Source organism: Ursus americanus, chromosome 11 (genome assembly GCF_024610735.1).
Source record: "Ursus americanus isolate L20-20 chromosome 11, mUrsAme1.1.p, whole genome shotgun sequence".
Classification (NCBI taxonomy): Eukaryota; Metazoa; Chordata; class Mammalia; order Carnivora; family Ursidae; genus Ursus; species Ursus americanus.
In genome coordinates, this window is record NC_142137.1 from 55290215 (window position 1) to 55305674 (window position 15460).

A 15460-nucleotide genomic window follows, 5' to 3' on the forward strand; every position below is an offset into this window, starting at 1 on the left:
CAAAGGCAGATGCTTAACCAACTGAGCCCCACCTGGGTGCCCCTCCTTGATTAATTTAATATGCTTTTTTTTTTTTTTTTAATCAGAGGAAGAAAAGGAGTGGGCTAGGATGCTTTTTTTTTTTTTTTTTTTAAGGTTTTATTTATTTGGGAGAGAGAATGAGCAGCTGGGAGAGGCAGAGGCAAGAAGGAGAAGCAAGTTCCCAGTTTAGCAAGGAACCCAATGCAGGACTCAATCTCAGCATCCTGGGATCATGACCTGAGCCCAAGGCAGCTACTTAACCAACTGAGCCACCCAGGTGTCCCATAGGATGTTTTGATAATGCTTTTTTTTTTTAAGATTTTTATTTATTTATGTGACAGAGAGACAGCCAGCGAGAGAGGGAACACAGCAGGGGAGTGGGAGAGGAAGAAGCAGGCTCCCAGCGGAGGAGCCTGATGTGGGGCTCGATCCCATAACGCCGGGATCACGCCCTGAGCTGAAGGCAGACGCTTAACCGCTGTGCCACCCAGGTGCCCCTTGATAATGCTTTTATATTGCATCTGGTGTTTGTTTTTGTTTTGTTTTCTAATGAGGAAAATTAGATTCCTTTTTTTAATTAAAAAACTTTTTTTTGGCGAAATGACCTTTTTTCTTTATCCTTTGTTTAGGATTATTGTTTAAGATTCATCCTTTATTGAAAGGGTGCCTTACTTTTTTTGTAATTGGAAGTTTGTACCTCTTAATCCCTTTTTACCTGTTTTGCTCATCTTCCCCCCCCCCCCAACTGGCAACCACTTGTTTGTTTTCTTTTCTTTTCTTTTTTTTTTTTTAAAGATTTCATTTATTTATTTGACAGAGAGAGAGAGACAGCCAGTGAGAGAGGGAGCACAAGCAGGGGGAATGGGAGAGGAAGAAGCAGGCTTCTAGTAGAGCAGCGAGCCGGATGCGGGACTCAATCCCAGGATGCTGGGATCATGACCTGAGCTGAAGGCAGACGCTTAATGACTGAGCCACCCAGGCGCCCCACCTGTTTGTTCTCTGTATTTACAAGTTTGTTTCTATTTTTTATTTATTTGTTTATTTGCTCTATAGATTCCACATATAAGTGAAATCATATGCTATTTATCTTTTCGTGTCTCATTTCACTTAACATAATACCCTTTAGGTCCATCCATGTTGTTGCAAATGGCAAGATTTCATTGTTTTTTATGGCTGAGTAATATTCCAGTGTATATGTATACCACATCTTCTTTATCCATTCATCTAGCAGTGGACATTTAGGTTGCTTCCATATCTTGGCTATCGTATCTTGGTTATTATAAATAATACTGGCAAAAACCATAGGGGTCCATAGATATTTTTGAATTAATGTTTTTATTTCTTTGGGTAAATATGCAGGAATGAAATTACTGGATTATATGGTACTTATATTTTTAAAATTTTGAGGAACTTCCATACTCTTTTCCACAGTGGCTGCACCAATTTCCATTCCCACCAACAGTGCATGAGGGTTACCTTTCTCCGCATCCTCACCAACACTTGTTATTTCTTACCTTTTTTATTCTAGCCATCCTGACAAGTGTAAGGTAATATCTCATTGTGGTTTTGATTTGCATTTCCATGATGATTAGTGATGTTGAGCATCATTTCATGTGCCTCTTGGCCATCTGTATGTCTTTTTTGGAAAAATGTCTATTCAGGTCCTCTGCCCATTTTTTTTAATTGGATTATTTTGGTGTTGAGTTGTAGGAGTTCCTTATATATTTTGGATATTAACCCCTTATCATACATATCATTTGCAAATATCTTCTCTCAGTCAGTAGGTTGCATTTTTGTTTTGTTGATGGTTTCTTAGTCACTGTGGAAAAGTTTTTTAGTTTGATGTAGTCCCAGTTTATTTTTGCTTTTGTTGCCCTTGTCTAAGGAGATAGATCCAAAAAAATATTACTGACTGCTATGTCCAAACATTTATTACCTGTATTTTCTTTTAGGAGTTTTATGGTTTCAGGTCTTAACATTTAGATTTTTTTTTTAAATATTTATTTATTTATTTATTTATTTATTTATTTATTTATTTATTTATTTATTTGACAGAGAGAGAAGGGGGGGAGTATGAGCAGGGAGAGCAGGAAAGGAAGAAGCAGGATCCCTGCTCTGCCAGGAGCCCAGTGCAGGGCTCGATCCCAGGACCCTGGGATCATAGCCTGAGCCGAAGGCAGCCGCTTAACCAACTGAGCCACCCAGGCGCCCCTGACATTTAGATTTTTAATCCATTTTGAGTTTATTTTTGTATTTAAAAAATGGCCTAATTTCATTCTTTTCATGTGTCTGTCCAGTTTTCTCAACACCACTTATTGAAGAGATTGTCTTTTCCCCACTGTATGTTCTTGCCTTCTTTGTCATAGATTGACTATATAAGTGTGGCGTTTTTTCCTGGACTCTTTATTCTGTTCCATTGATCTGTGTGTCTGTTTTTGTGCTGGAACTGTATTTTTATTACTATAGCTTTGTAGTATAGTTTGAAATCTGGAATTGAAATCTCCACCTTTGTTCTTCTTTCTCAAAATTTATTTGGCTGTTTAGAGTCTTTTGTGGTTCCATGGACATTTTATGACTATTCTAGTTCTGTGAAAAATGCTATTGTTATTTTTATAGGGATTACATTGCTTTGGATAGTATGGACATTTTAACAATATTAATTCTTTCAGTCCATGAGAGTGGTGTATCTTTTCATTTATTTGTGTTGTCTTCATTTTCTTTAATCAGTGTTTTATAGCTTTCATAGTCTTTCACCTTCTGGTTAAATTTATTTCAATGTATTTTATTCTTTTTGATGCAATTGATTTTTTTTTTGTTTGTTTGTTTTTACAGATTTGTTTATTAGAGAGAGAGAGAGCACACACAGGGAGTGGGTGTGGGGCAGAGGTAGAGAAAGTCCCAAACAGACTACTCACTGAGTGCGGAGCCCGACAAAGGCTCACAACCCAGAGATCACAATCTAAGCCAAAACCAAGAGTCGGGCCCAACTGACTATGCCACCCAGGCGCCCCTCTTTTTGATGCAATTGTAAATGGAATTTCTCTGTTAGTTCATTATTAGTGTGTAGAAATGCAGCAGATTCCTGTATATTAATTTTGTATCCTGCAACTTTACTGAATTAATATACTAGTTTTGATAGTTTTTTTGATGGAGTCTTTTACGTTTTTCTAAGCATATAGTATCACTTCATCTGCAAGTAGTGAGTTTTATTTCTTCCTTAACAAGTTTGATGCCTTTTATTTCTTTTTTCTCTGTTTTCTGTGGCTAGGATTTCTAGTATTATGTTGAATAAAAGTTGTGAGAGTGGACATCCTTGTCATCTTCCTGATCTAAGTGGAAAAGCTTTCAGCCTTTCACCATTGAGTCTGATGTTAGCTTTGTGTTTGTCATATATGGCATTTACTATGCTGAGATATGTTCCTTCTGTACCCACCTTGTTGAGAGTTTTTGATATGAATGGATGTTGAGTTTTGTGAAATGCTTTTTCTGCATCTATTGAAATGATTATATGATTTTTTAAAAATGATTATATGATTTTTATCTTTTTTTTTTAAAGTAGGCTCCATACCCAGCATGGAGCCCAGTGTGGGTCTTGAACTCACAACCCTGAGATCGAGACCTGAGCTGAGATCAGGAGTTGGACACTTAACTGAGCCACCCAGGCACCCCATCCTTCTTTTTTTTTTAAATGTGGTATATCACATTGATTGAGTTGTAGATATTGAACCATCCTTGCACCCCCAGAATAAATCCTGCTTGATCGCGATGTAAAATCTTAAAAAAAAAAATTATTTTCATTTAGTTGTTTTTATTGATGTCCTAATGTTATATTAGTTTCAGGCGTACAGCATACTGACGCAACAATTCTACATTACTCATTGCTCACCATGGTAAGTGTAGTCACCATCTGTCACTATACAAAATTATTGGTGTTATTGACTATATTCCCTATGCTGTATTTCTTACCTTTCTGACTTATTTATTTTAATGTGAATAAATTTGAATTTGGTTTGCTAATATTTTGTTAAGGATTTTTGCATCTATGTTCATCAGAGGTATTGACCTGTGATTTGTTTTTGTAGTGTCTTTGTTTGGTTTTGGTTTTAGGGTAATAGCTGGCCGCATAGAATGAATTTGGAAGCATGCCTTCCTCTTCAATATTTTGGAATGGTTTGAGATAGATAGATATTTACTCTTTAAATGTTTGGTAGAGGGACGCTGGGTGGCTCAGTCAGTTAAGCATCTGCCTTTGGCTCAGGTCATGATCCCAGGATTCTAGGATTGAGTCCTGCATTGGGCTCCTGGCTCAGCGTGGAGCCTGCCTGTCCCTCTGCCTGCTGCTCCCCCTGCTTGTGCGTGCACATGCACTCTCCCTCTCACAAATGAATAAAATCTTTTTTAAAAAAAATATTTGGTAGAATTCATTTATCAATCCATTTGGTCCAGAACTTTTGTTTACTCAGAGTTTTTGGATTACTAATTCAGTTTCATTACTAGTAAATGGTCTGTTCAGATTTTCTAAATCTTCCTGACTCAGTCTAGGAAGATTTCATGCTTTTAGGAATTTATCCATTTCTTCTAGGTTGTCCAGTTTGTTGGTATATCATTTTTCATAGTAGTCCCTTATAATTCTTTGTATTTCTGTATTGTTGGTTGTATCTTCTCTTTCATTTCTGGTTTTATTTATTTGAGTTCTCTTTTTTCCTTGATGAGTCTGGCTAAATATTTATCAATTTTGTTTATCTTTTCAAAGAATCAGCTCTTAGTTTCATTGATCTTCTCTATTGCTTTTTTAGTCTTTATTTCATTTATTTCTGCCCTGCTTTTTATTATTTCCTTCCTTCTCCTGACTTTGGGCTTTGTTTGTTGTTCTTCTTGTAGTTTCTTTAGGTGTAAGGTTAGATAGTTTGATATTTTTCTTCTTCAGGTAGGCCTGTATTATTCTAAACTTCCTTTTTAGAACCGCTTTTGTTCCATCCCAAAGATTTTGAAACATATTTTCAAATTCATTTGTTTCAGTGTTTATTTAGATTTCCTTTTTAATTTCTTTGTTGACCCATTGATTGTTTAGTAGCATGTTGTTTAGCCTATAGGTATGTTTTTTTTTCCAGTTTTTTTTTTTCTTGTAATCAATTTCTAGTTTCATACTGTTGTGGTTGGAAAAGATGATTTATATGATTTCAGTCTCATTAGATTTGTTGAGACTTGTTTTGTGGCCTAACATGTGATCTATTTTGGAGGATGTTGCATGTGCACTTCAAAAGAATGTATATTCTGTTGTTTTGGGATGAAGTATCCTGTATCTATCTGTTAAGTCCATCTAGTATGATAATGTCATTCAAAGCCATTGTTTCCCTATTAATTTTCTGTCTGGATGATGTATCCATTGACGTAAGGGGAGTGTTAAATTCCCCTACTAATACTGTATTACTGTCAATTTCTCCCTTTCTGTCTGTTATAGGTGTTCCTATGTTATAGGTGCTCCTATGTTATTAATAGGTATTTATGATTGTTATATCCTCTTGTTAGATTAATCCCTTTATCATTACATAATGTCTTTGTCTCTAATTACATTCTTTGTTTTAAAGTCATTTTGTTTGAGGGATGCCTGGGTGGCTTAGTTGGTTAAATGTCTGCCTTTGGCTCAGATCGTGATCCCAGGGTCCTGGGATTGAGTCCCACATTGGGCTCTTTGCTTAGCACAGAGCCTGCTTCTCCCTCTGCTCCTCCCCCTCCTTGTGCTCACGCTCTCTCTCTGACAAATAAATAAATAAAATCTTAAAAAGAAAGGTCATTTGTTTGATATTAAGTATTGCTACACCCACTTTTTTTTTCCATTTGCATGAAATACTTTTTCCATTCCTTCATTTTCAGTTTCTTTGTGTCTTTAGGTCTAAAGTGAGTCTCTTCCAGGCAGCATATAGATGGGTTTTGTTTTTGTATCGTCACTGTATGTCTTTTGATTGGAGTACTTAGTCCGTTTCTTTTTCTTTCTTTCTTTCTTTCTTTCCTTTCTTTCTTTCTTTCTTTCTTCCTTCCTTCCTTCCTTCCTTCCTTCCTTCCTTCCTTCCTTCCTTTCTTTCTCTCTCTCTTTCTTTCTTTCTCTCTCTCTCTCTCTTTCTTTTAGATTTATTTATTTATTTGAGAGACAGAGACAGAGAGTGCATGAGCAGGAGGGGCAGAGGGAGAGAGAATCCCAAGCACTGTCTGCTGAGCGTGACTCTATACTGAGCATAGAGCCCATCACAGGGCTCAATCTCATGATCCTGAGATCACAACCTGAGCTGAAAACAAGAGTTGGAAGCTTAACTGACTACACCACCCAGGCACCCCTCTTTTTTTTTTTTTCTAAAGACTTATTTGTCCATTTGAGAGAGAGAGAGAGAGAGAGACCGTTAAAGGGGGCAGAGGGAGAGAGAAACCTAAGCAGACTCTACACTGAGTACAAAGCCTGACATGGCTCAATCCCGTGACCCTGAGACCATGAGCTGAGCCAAAACCAAGAGTCAGACACCCAGCCAACTATGCCACCCAGGCACCCTTGAGCACTTAATCCATTTACATTTAAAGTAATTATTAATAGTTATGTACTTATTGCCATTTTGTTCATTGTTTTTTGGTTGTTTTTGTAGTTCTTCTCTGTTACTTTCTTCTTTTGCTCTCTTGTGATTTGATGACTTCCTTGTGCTTGGATTCCTTTTTCCTTATTTTTTGTGTATCTGTTGTAGGTTTTTGGTTTGTGGTTACTGTGAGGTTTATATATAACATCCTCTTTGTAGAGCAGTCTTTTTAAATTGATGGTCTCTTAAGTTTGAACTCATTCTAAAAGCATTACATTTTTACTCCCCTTCTCCATAATTTGTCTTTTTGTGTATCCCTTAACTAATTACTATAGATATAACTGATTTAACTACTTTCGTGTTTTAACTTCCATACTAGCTTTGTAAGTGATTGACTTTTACTATATGTTTGCTTTTACCAATGGAATTGTTTCTTTCAAAATTTTCTTACTTCTGGTTGTAGCCTTTTATTTTCCACTTAAAGAAGTCCCTTTAACATTTCTTGTAAGGCCGGTTTAGTGGCGATGAACTCTAACTTTTGTTTGGGAAACTCTATCAATCCTTCAGTTCTGAATGATAACCTTGTCAGGTAGAGTATTCTTGGTTATAGGTATTTTTCATTTCAGCCCTTTGAATATAGATCATGTCACTCCTTTCCAGCTTTCAAAGTTTTTGCTAAAAAATCAGCAGATAGCCTTATGTGGGGATTGCCTTGTATGTAACTAGTTGCTTCTCTTCCTGTTCTTAAGAATCTTTCTTTATCTGTGATTTTTGACATTTTAATTATTATGTGTCTTGGTAGAATTCTTTGGGTTCATTTTATTTGGGACTCTGTTTGATTCTTGGACCTGGATGTCTGTTTCCTTCCTCAGGTTAGGGAAGTTTTCAGCTATTATTTCTTCAAATAAATTTCTGCCTCTTTCTCTTGCTCTCCTTCTACATGGACCCCCATGATACAAATGTTAATATGCTTGGTGATGTTCCAAGAGGTCCCTGAACCTATTCTCTTTTTTAAAAATTATTTTTTATTTTTGCTGTCCAGTTTGGATGATTTCCACTACCCTGTCTTCTACATCGCTCATCCATTCTTCTGCATCCTCTAATCTATGTTGAGTCCCTAGTGCATTTTTCATTTTGTTATTGTATTCTTCAGCTGTCATTGGTTCTTATATTTTCTGTCTTTGTTGAAATTATCATTGACTTCATCCATTCTTCTCCCAAGTCCAGTGAGCATTTTTAGTACCATCACTTTGAACTCTTTATCCAGTGGATTGCTTATCTCCATTTTGTTTAGTTTTTTGTTGGTTTATTTGGGGGGGGGAGGTTCTCTCATTCTTCAGTTAGGAACATATTTCTCTGTCTCTTTTTCTCACTCTCTGTTTGTTTCTATGTATTTGGTAGGTGAGTTATGTTTCCTGATCTTAAAGATGGTGGCGTTATGTAGAATACGTCCAGGGGGCCCAGTATTGCAGTCCTACTCTGGTCACCAGAACCAGAGGAGTGTCCCCTATGTGGACTGCTTATACTCTTTTGTTGTGACTGGGCCATAACTGCTGTGAGTGCACTGGGGGGTGGGGCTGGCCCTTGGCATAGCGGGCTGAGAGGCCTGGCTGCAGCTGCTGTGGGTGTGCTAGGGGTGGGATTAGCTCCCAGCGCAGCTGGCTGAGAGGCCTGGCCACAACTGTTGTGGGCTTTCTAGTGTGCCAGAAAATCATCTTAATAATTGCTTCACTTTTGCTGGGTGCTAATGAAAAAGTAGCTTAAAATACTGTGAAAGTAGAAAGATCTATGGCCATGATTTTGATAATACTTTGGCAACAAGCCTCATACAACAACAAAAAAATCTTTTATGATTTAAAAGCAGTACTTCCTTTTTAATAGCAGAAGCTACAGGATTGATGTCTACTTTATAGTTCCTGAGACAAATAAATGAAACTATGTCAGCTGTCATGCTGTGTCGATTTCTCTGATTTCCATGTTGGATTTTTTAATGTGGGAATTATTGTTTCCTTAAAAAATAATTCCCTTTGTAAGGCCTCATCAAGTGTACGATTTGTTTTTCTGCCCTTACATTCTTATGCCTTTAAAATACAGCTTTATAATTAAATTCTTCCCTGTGCCCTTATTATAACTTTTATGCACCAAACAAAATGATTATCTAAAATAGCATATTTTCATTACTACTCCATTAGTTAGATTGTGTGGGGATTTTATATTAGCCCATATATTCTCAGGCTTAAATACTAGAAAATTTGTACAGACATAACTGGGGTTATATCTAATGGAGCCTATTCATGAGCTTGCAGGTCATGTCCTTTTTTTTTCTCAGCATGATTCCTCCATGACTGTTTTTGTGACATGCATTTGTTTACTCTAATTCTTACTAACTTAAGTAAGTCTGCTAGTCATTCAACTTTCCAGGATCTTGTGACACTTTATAGGAAAAACAGTATAGAATATTTGTAATGGAGATTCTCAGTGAGAGGCCTGGGACATTTGGTCCCCATTTCACAGGCTACATAGACATGGATACTCAACAAAACACTTGTGTTTTAAAATGACCCTCATTTGTCTACTTTAATGTTTTTGAGGTCTGGCCACCTTCCCCATAGCTGTCATAAGAATCCATTTGTAGTCAGCCCTTAAACATCATTATGTATTGGAATAAATAGCACGTTGTGATGTTCATGACACCATTATTGATAGGAAGAGGTGACTCAGATTGAGATGAGGGTAGAACATGCAAATCAGTCATGCTGTGTTCAGATTATTGCTGCAAAAAAATTTTTTTTCCATTCTCAGAGTATTTGAAGTTTCCTTTCTCTGCCCCTTTAAGTCTGGGCTTCATGTCCCTCCTGTGGGCTCCTGAAGAACCCAGTGCTTCCTCCTTTCAAAGCTCATGCCACAGGTGGTAATTGCTTCTTTGCCTAGCCTTCTAGTTGTCTCTGAGACTTTTGTTGGGAGAGAAATACACTTCAGCTTTGTTGTCTCCATGGTGGCAGACAGTGCCAAACACACAGAAGGGTGGCAGTGAATCTGTGAAGGAACAGGTGGAGTAAGGAAGCCATGCAGTCACTGCTGTCATCATTGTCTTTGCACATGAACCCTGAGTAGGTTTAAGGGTAGCAGCATTTCTGATATGAGCCTTGACTGTCAGCTGGTAAAACTGAAGAAACCACCAAACTAAGAGCAGAGTTGTGAATTGTTTTCTACATCGTTATAAATGAGTTCTGCACAATAACGGCACTTTCAGTTTTCCTTTTATAAGCGATTTCATTCCTGTTTGGTAGTTGGAAACACAATCTTGCTGGGCCTGTTTCCTCAGAGTAATAGGATGCTCCACCCACCCATTATACCGAGCCCTAGTGTGGATTATCTAAGTTAATTTTCACAGTAGCCTGGTGAAATATGTGATATGTAGGGACTGGGGAAATTGAAGCTTAGGGAGATTGAGTAACTTGCTGAAGTTCACACATACAGCAAGTGAAGAGCTTGGGCTCAAAACCAGTCAGGCAGGCTGTGGGGCCTTCATCATTTCCCAATGCTATCCTATTTTTTTTTTTGTCCGAGGAATTTATCACCGTGGGAAAACTCTTTCTGTATTGGAACGCTTAGTCCTTGATTACAGAGACATTGTACCTCCCAAGTATAAAACAGTGCCTGGCACGTAATAGGTGTTCAATACCTATCAAATTAATTAAGTACTGCCTTCCAGAATATGAAATAAAAGGTTAGGTTAAGTGCTCACCTTTTACTATATCCCAATTTCTTATATATTCCAATTGTTAATTCTATGAATATTCATTTCAGGAAATTATTTGTTCAAACAGAAGACTCCTCTGATTTTTTTAAAAGATGCCTTCAAAAAAACTCTTAACCTTGAAGACATCACTGCTTCAAATATTCATCCGCACATGTAGAAATTATGACTATACACTAACCCAAACTTCCATACAGAGTCTGAGGTTGGTGCTGTCTCAGAACTTTCTTATGTTGCTCATATCCACTTTGTCATCCCTTAAAGATCCCTAAAACAAAACAAAACAAAACAAAAACAAGTCTCACATTCCTGCTTACTTTAGAGGGGTGGGCTCCAAACTGGCTTTGCTGTAAGCATCTCCTCATTCTAAAAAGACTGTGGAACTTTCTCACTTCCCATTTCTCTCACTGTTTATTAATTACAAATGAGAGCCAAACAGACCAGTACATTTCGCACAGAAGCACAGAGGGTTTAGTGCCCACAGAGCTGCCTGGGAGGTTCTAACACCAGAAGCTAAAGCTGTTTCTGGAGCCACTTTCCCATCACCCCTCCTTCTTGCCCTTTTCTACTTTTTGAACCCCACCTTTTCCCTTTTACTTCACCTCCTTCCTGAACTTATTTGCCTCCTCACTTAGGAGTTCAGTGAAAAAAATCAACCCCTGCAAAAGCAGTGTGTCTTTTTTTTTTTTGCCAGTGACACTGGCTTCAAATCCCATCTCCCAAAGCCACAAAGTTGAAACATCTTTCTCCTTCCATAGGGAAGGAGAGTAGCTCCATAACTTCTGTGTGACCTGTCTCACGTGGTACCGCTGCCTGGGCTTCTGAATCTTCTGTGTCCTTCAGGACATCATCAGTACTAACGTTCTGTGGTTCTAGGACTACTTTCTTTACATAAGGATTCACTAAATAATTCATTTAATTGGAAAGTTCCTAAGTATAATGAGTCTATTTTCTAAAAAATGTATCATGTAAACACTTTAAGGGCACACTCTTAATTAGTAAGTGTATAGGCAGAAAAATGTCCCCTTGCGATGTCCTTTATTTGTGCCCTTGCATACCTTCCCCTCTGACAAGCTTTCTCAAACCAGAGTCTGGGACTTTGTTCTTTTATGTTGGAGCAGAGTTCACATCCCATGTATTTCATGTCATATAGTCCATTCCACAGTTGTTTTTGAAATGTTAATTGCCTTTTGTCGTTATCTTTGCATTTAGATTATATTCAATGCCCATATTGTATGAGAAGGTTTAATGAAACTGCGGCCAATCGACATATTAATTTCTGCAAGGATCAGTCTTCTCGCCGAGTCTTTGATCCAGCCCAAACAGCAGCCAAATTGGCATCCAGAGTGCAGGTAAATATCCCTCCCCAAGTGTTGGCTCTGTGCCCTCGCGTGCTCAGGGAAAGCAAGTAGAATTTGCTAGGGAACCTAAGTTACCCATCCTGAGAAGTGTAGGGATCAAGATAGCTGATCACTGTCACTCATCCTTATGGAACTTGCCTTCTTTTGAGGTTTTGTAGCTAACAGCACCTTTGGGTGTTGTAGAAAAAATATTTCTACAGTGTTTGAAGCTTCTAAGGATGAAGCTTTGAATATGTAAGTAGATTTTCTATAGTACGACAGTAGAACTCTGTCTTATACAACAGTGGTTATCAGCCTTACCCATCCAGCAAAGCTTCGGGAACCTGAAGCACAGCCGCCGGAGTGGGGAGGCCGTCACACTGAAGGCTGCTCTGTAGGTCGTGGGTTTTGCTCTGTAATAGAAGAGAGGGGTAGTGGCCTTCTATTTAAAGCCACAGAATCAGCAAGTTAAAGTAAATGAGTGGAAGCAGCTGTTTTAAATAGGTACGGGTAAGTAAAATGACAGCCTGACCAGGAAGACAATAGATTAATGAAAACAGAACTGGAGTCCAGCAAACAGCTTCATAAACATCAGAGGTCCCAGGGATATAACTTACAGTACACTGCAAAAGCTGTTAGTTTCATAAACATGGCTCAGAAACCAAGGGAAGATTAAATTGGTCTGAATACTTGAGGGTATGAAACATATGTAGAAAGATTTCCATGAAATCCAGTATGTAATACGGGTGGGAGCCTCTCCAACAGTAGCATATCCCACAGACTGTGGACTCTAAGCTCTATCTCCACATACATGTCGCAGACACTGTGCTGGGTGCTGGTTGATCAGCATTTGTAACTCAGCGAAGGAGGAGGACGTGGAAACAAGGCAGTGGGAGGCTGTGGTAGTTGACATGTGTGGAACACTATGGAGGAAGAGGCCAGTGTGAGCCATGGGAAACTTCAAAGAGGAGCAGCATTACCCCCCTTGAATATCAGATGGGTTCACCAGCCTAGAGTGGGAGTTGGGGAGAACATTACAAACAAAATGTCCAGTTTGTGGCCTGAGGAGCTCACCATGTGGCGCTAATGCATGGAGTGCCTGTGGGATGTGACAGAGAAGGGACAGGCAGGGGGCATCAGATCTAGAACAGCTTTCACTTGAGTCAGTTCAGAGGGAAAAGAGGAAGTGGATAGATGCCCAAAAGCCCGAGGACCTGAAGCAAGACCTGGAAAGTCCCCATGAACCCAGGAAGCCCTCCTCTCCACCTTCCCATCTTGTCTCTCCATCCCACTATGCTTTTGGCATGCTCTTCTCTCTGAAGATCGACTTTCTTAGCTTTTCTGTCTAGTTGTTCATTATTTGCCTCATGTGTCATTCTATGGGCAGTGTAGACTGGTTGAATAGTACAGACTAGAGTGACACAGAATTGGTTTTTTAGAAAGATCACCTTTGCCAGTAGTGTTCAGATGGATTGGCCATGGTTAGGAGCCACAGCAACAGAGAAAGAATGAGGGGCCAGAGTAAGAGGACAAATGGGCTGTGTGTGGAGAAGAATTTGAGAAAGAGTGGGTGGGACTGAGAAGCTGATAGGATATAGGGTGACAAGAAGGGTTTTGGCTGCAGAGCCTGGGAATGTAGTGTACTGTACATCTAGATAAAGGAACAGAGGAAGGAGGAGATAGATGTGCTGGTGGGGCAGGCAGGGCGGTTACAATAAATATAGTTAGAGATTCAGTCTTTCTACTTAGAAATAGCATGGGAGCCATGCAATATGGAAGGAGCCCAGATTCTGCAATCAGTAGCCAGGGTATGACTCTCAATTCTGTAATTTATTATCTGTAGGTAAACTTACAACAATTAAATTCTTTGAGACTCACTTTCATCTATACCTTGCCGTGTTGTTGGGAGGATTATAGACAATATAAACAAAGTGCCTTGAGCATAAGGCTCCTCCGCCTTTCCTCTTTCCATGCTGCCCCACCCTCCCTCCCCCTCCTCTCTGGTGGTCCTTTCTTGTTGGTAGGATAGGCACTACAAAATCGGGGGCTGTATGACTGCTTTGGGCTTGAATTCAACAACTGAATTTTGGAAACATTTTCTAAGTAAAACTTTACCTTCTAAAGCAGCACATTTCTTCGAATGGTTCTAACTAGTCCACGAAGTGAGTCACATTAGTGGGGCCAAAGGGAGCCCAGGGAAGCAGCAAACGGAAGTGCTTTTTATTCCTGAAGAAGGCCAGCTGGCCGTCCTGAGTGTAACCAGTGACTTGGCCCTGTTCCTCTCCTTGTTTTCCAGAACTAAGTGGTGATTGGGAACACAGAAGAAAAATTAGTTGCTTTCTGAGGAAACTCACTGTCGGCCGTATCTGAACAGCAGTCCTTGTTTCTCTTATGCCAGCTTCACCACTCGGGCCCTGGCTCATAGTGAGGCTTATTCAGAGTGGAACAAAAAGGGAGGGGTTGTTTTACTTCTGAAGGGCTGTTAACAGCACAGCTGAAATGTGTTTCTATTTTAAACATAATCAACTTTAAAAATGCGTTATACCCTTAACCAAAAGAGACCAATATGGGCCTCTGAAAATAGCTGTCCTTGTTGGCCTGAGGATGAGCTGCCTGCTGTAACCTCATAGCTATCCTTGCCCATGTGAGAATTCTCACTTAGAGTACCAGGTTATCTTTATACAGTAGTTGCCATGGAAATGTGGGGACCAGTAGCTAGGTAAGAAGCTCCCAAAAGACCTTTTGGTCCTTATTCTGTGTTAACGTAACTGCTCTGCTACCGCTGCTCGGCAGGCAGGGGTGTGGTGTGAGGGTGATGGAATTCCATGTTTAAAACATTTGTTGCCTGCCAATGTCTGTTTTTCTTCTCTGTTCATGTATTTAAAAACAAAATCATCTTCAAGTAAAATGAAAAACTAAAATGTTCCACAACTATCCTTATTGACATTAAGTGATTTCTTATGTCTCCATACAACTAATTTTGCAGGATTAACATATCACCACTCCCCTAAGGGGTTGATTATGGAATGAAAGTGCCAAGCCCAGACATGGCTCTGAGAACCGCAAGACAGCAGGCAAACTAGGGCACAGGGTGTGCATGTCCCCTTCCCCTGGGTGCAGCAGGTTCTGGAGAGGACTACAGTCTGCCGCTGGTTTAGTGGAAACAGCCTTACCTCTTGTGCGCTACCTGAAGTTACAGAGTTGTTCCCCCTCTCTCTTGCTCTTCCTGTAGGCTAGGGCTCAGATGAGTCCAAAAAAAGAGCCAACTGTAACCAGTGCTGTGGGAGCCCTGCTGCAGAACAGGGCCCTGGGGGCCCCAAACGTGGCCCCAACTAGGCCAGGTGAGTTGGTGTAAGTGTGTCAGCTATCAAGTGAAGCACCAGAGGGGAACCACTGTCAGCTTTGGAATTTGTTGGCAGTCGGCAAAGGTTTGACATCAAATGTTGCTTTTGGATATAAAGATATGTGGGTTTGTTTGAGGTTAAAGCTTATTTGCCAAGAAAGAATTTTCCTAATTTATCGGGATTCGATAACTCTGTCAATATACAGAGTCAGATACCATTACAGCAGCATGGTCTAAACCATCAATCTCTGGTCTAGTAAAATCAAAAAGAGGCTAAGAATGGGAGTTAACAGTGTGTCAGGTATTGTGGGAAAAATAAGAAGAAAACAAATAGCCAAGATATGGAAACAACCTGAACGTCTGTTGATGGATGAAAGGTTAAAGATGTTGTGTGTATACACGATGGAATATTATTCAGCTATAAAAAAGAAGGAAT

At 39.4% G+C, this 15460-nt stretch overlaps 1 protein-coding gene across 1 annotated transcript in view; it reads left to right on the forward strand.

Annotated features, from left to right (window-relative positions):
- ZC2HC1B (zinc finger C2HC-type containing 1B) overlaps window positions 1–15460 on the forward strand; it is a 54855-nt gene that overhangs the window by 20123 nt on the left and 19272 nt on the right. The window contains exons 5-6 of the mRNA XM_087865547.1: window positions 11554–11693; window positions 14914–15022. Coding sequence (XP_087721673.1) covers window positions 11554–11693; window positions 14914–15022 — 249 coding nt within the window. The remainder of the gene's footprint in view (window positions 1–11553; window positions 11694–14913; window positions 15023–15460) is intronic.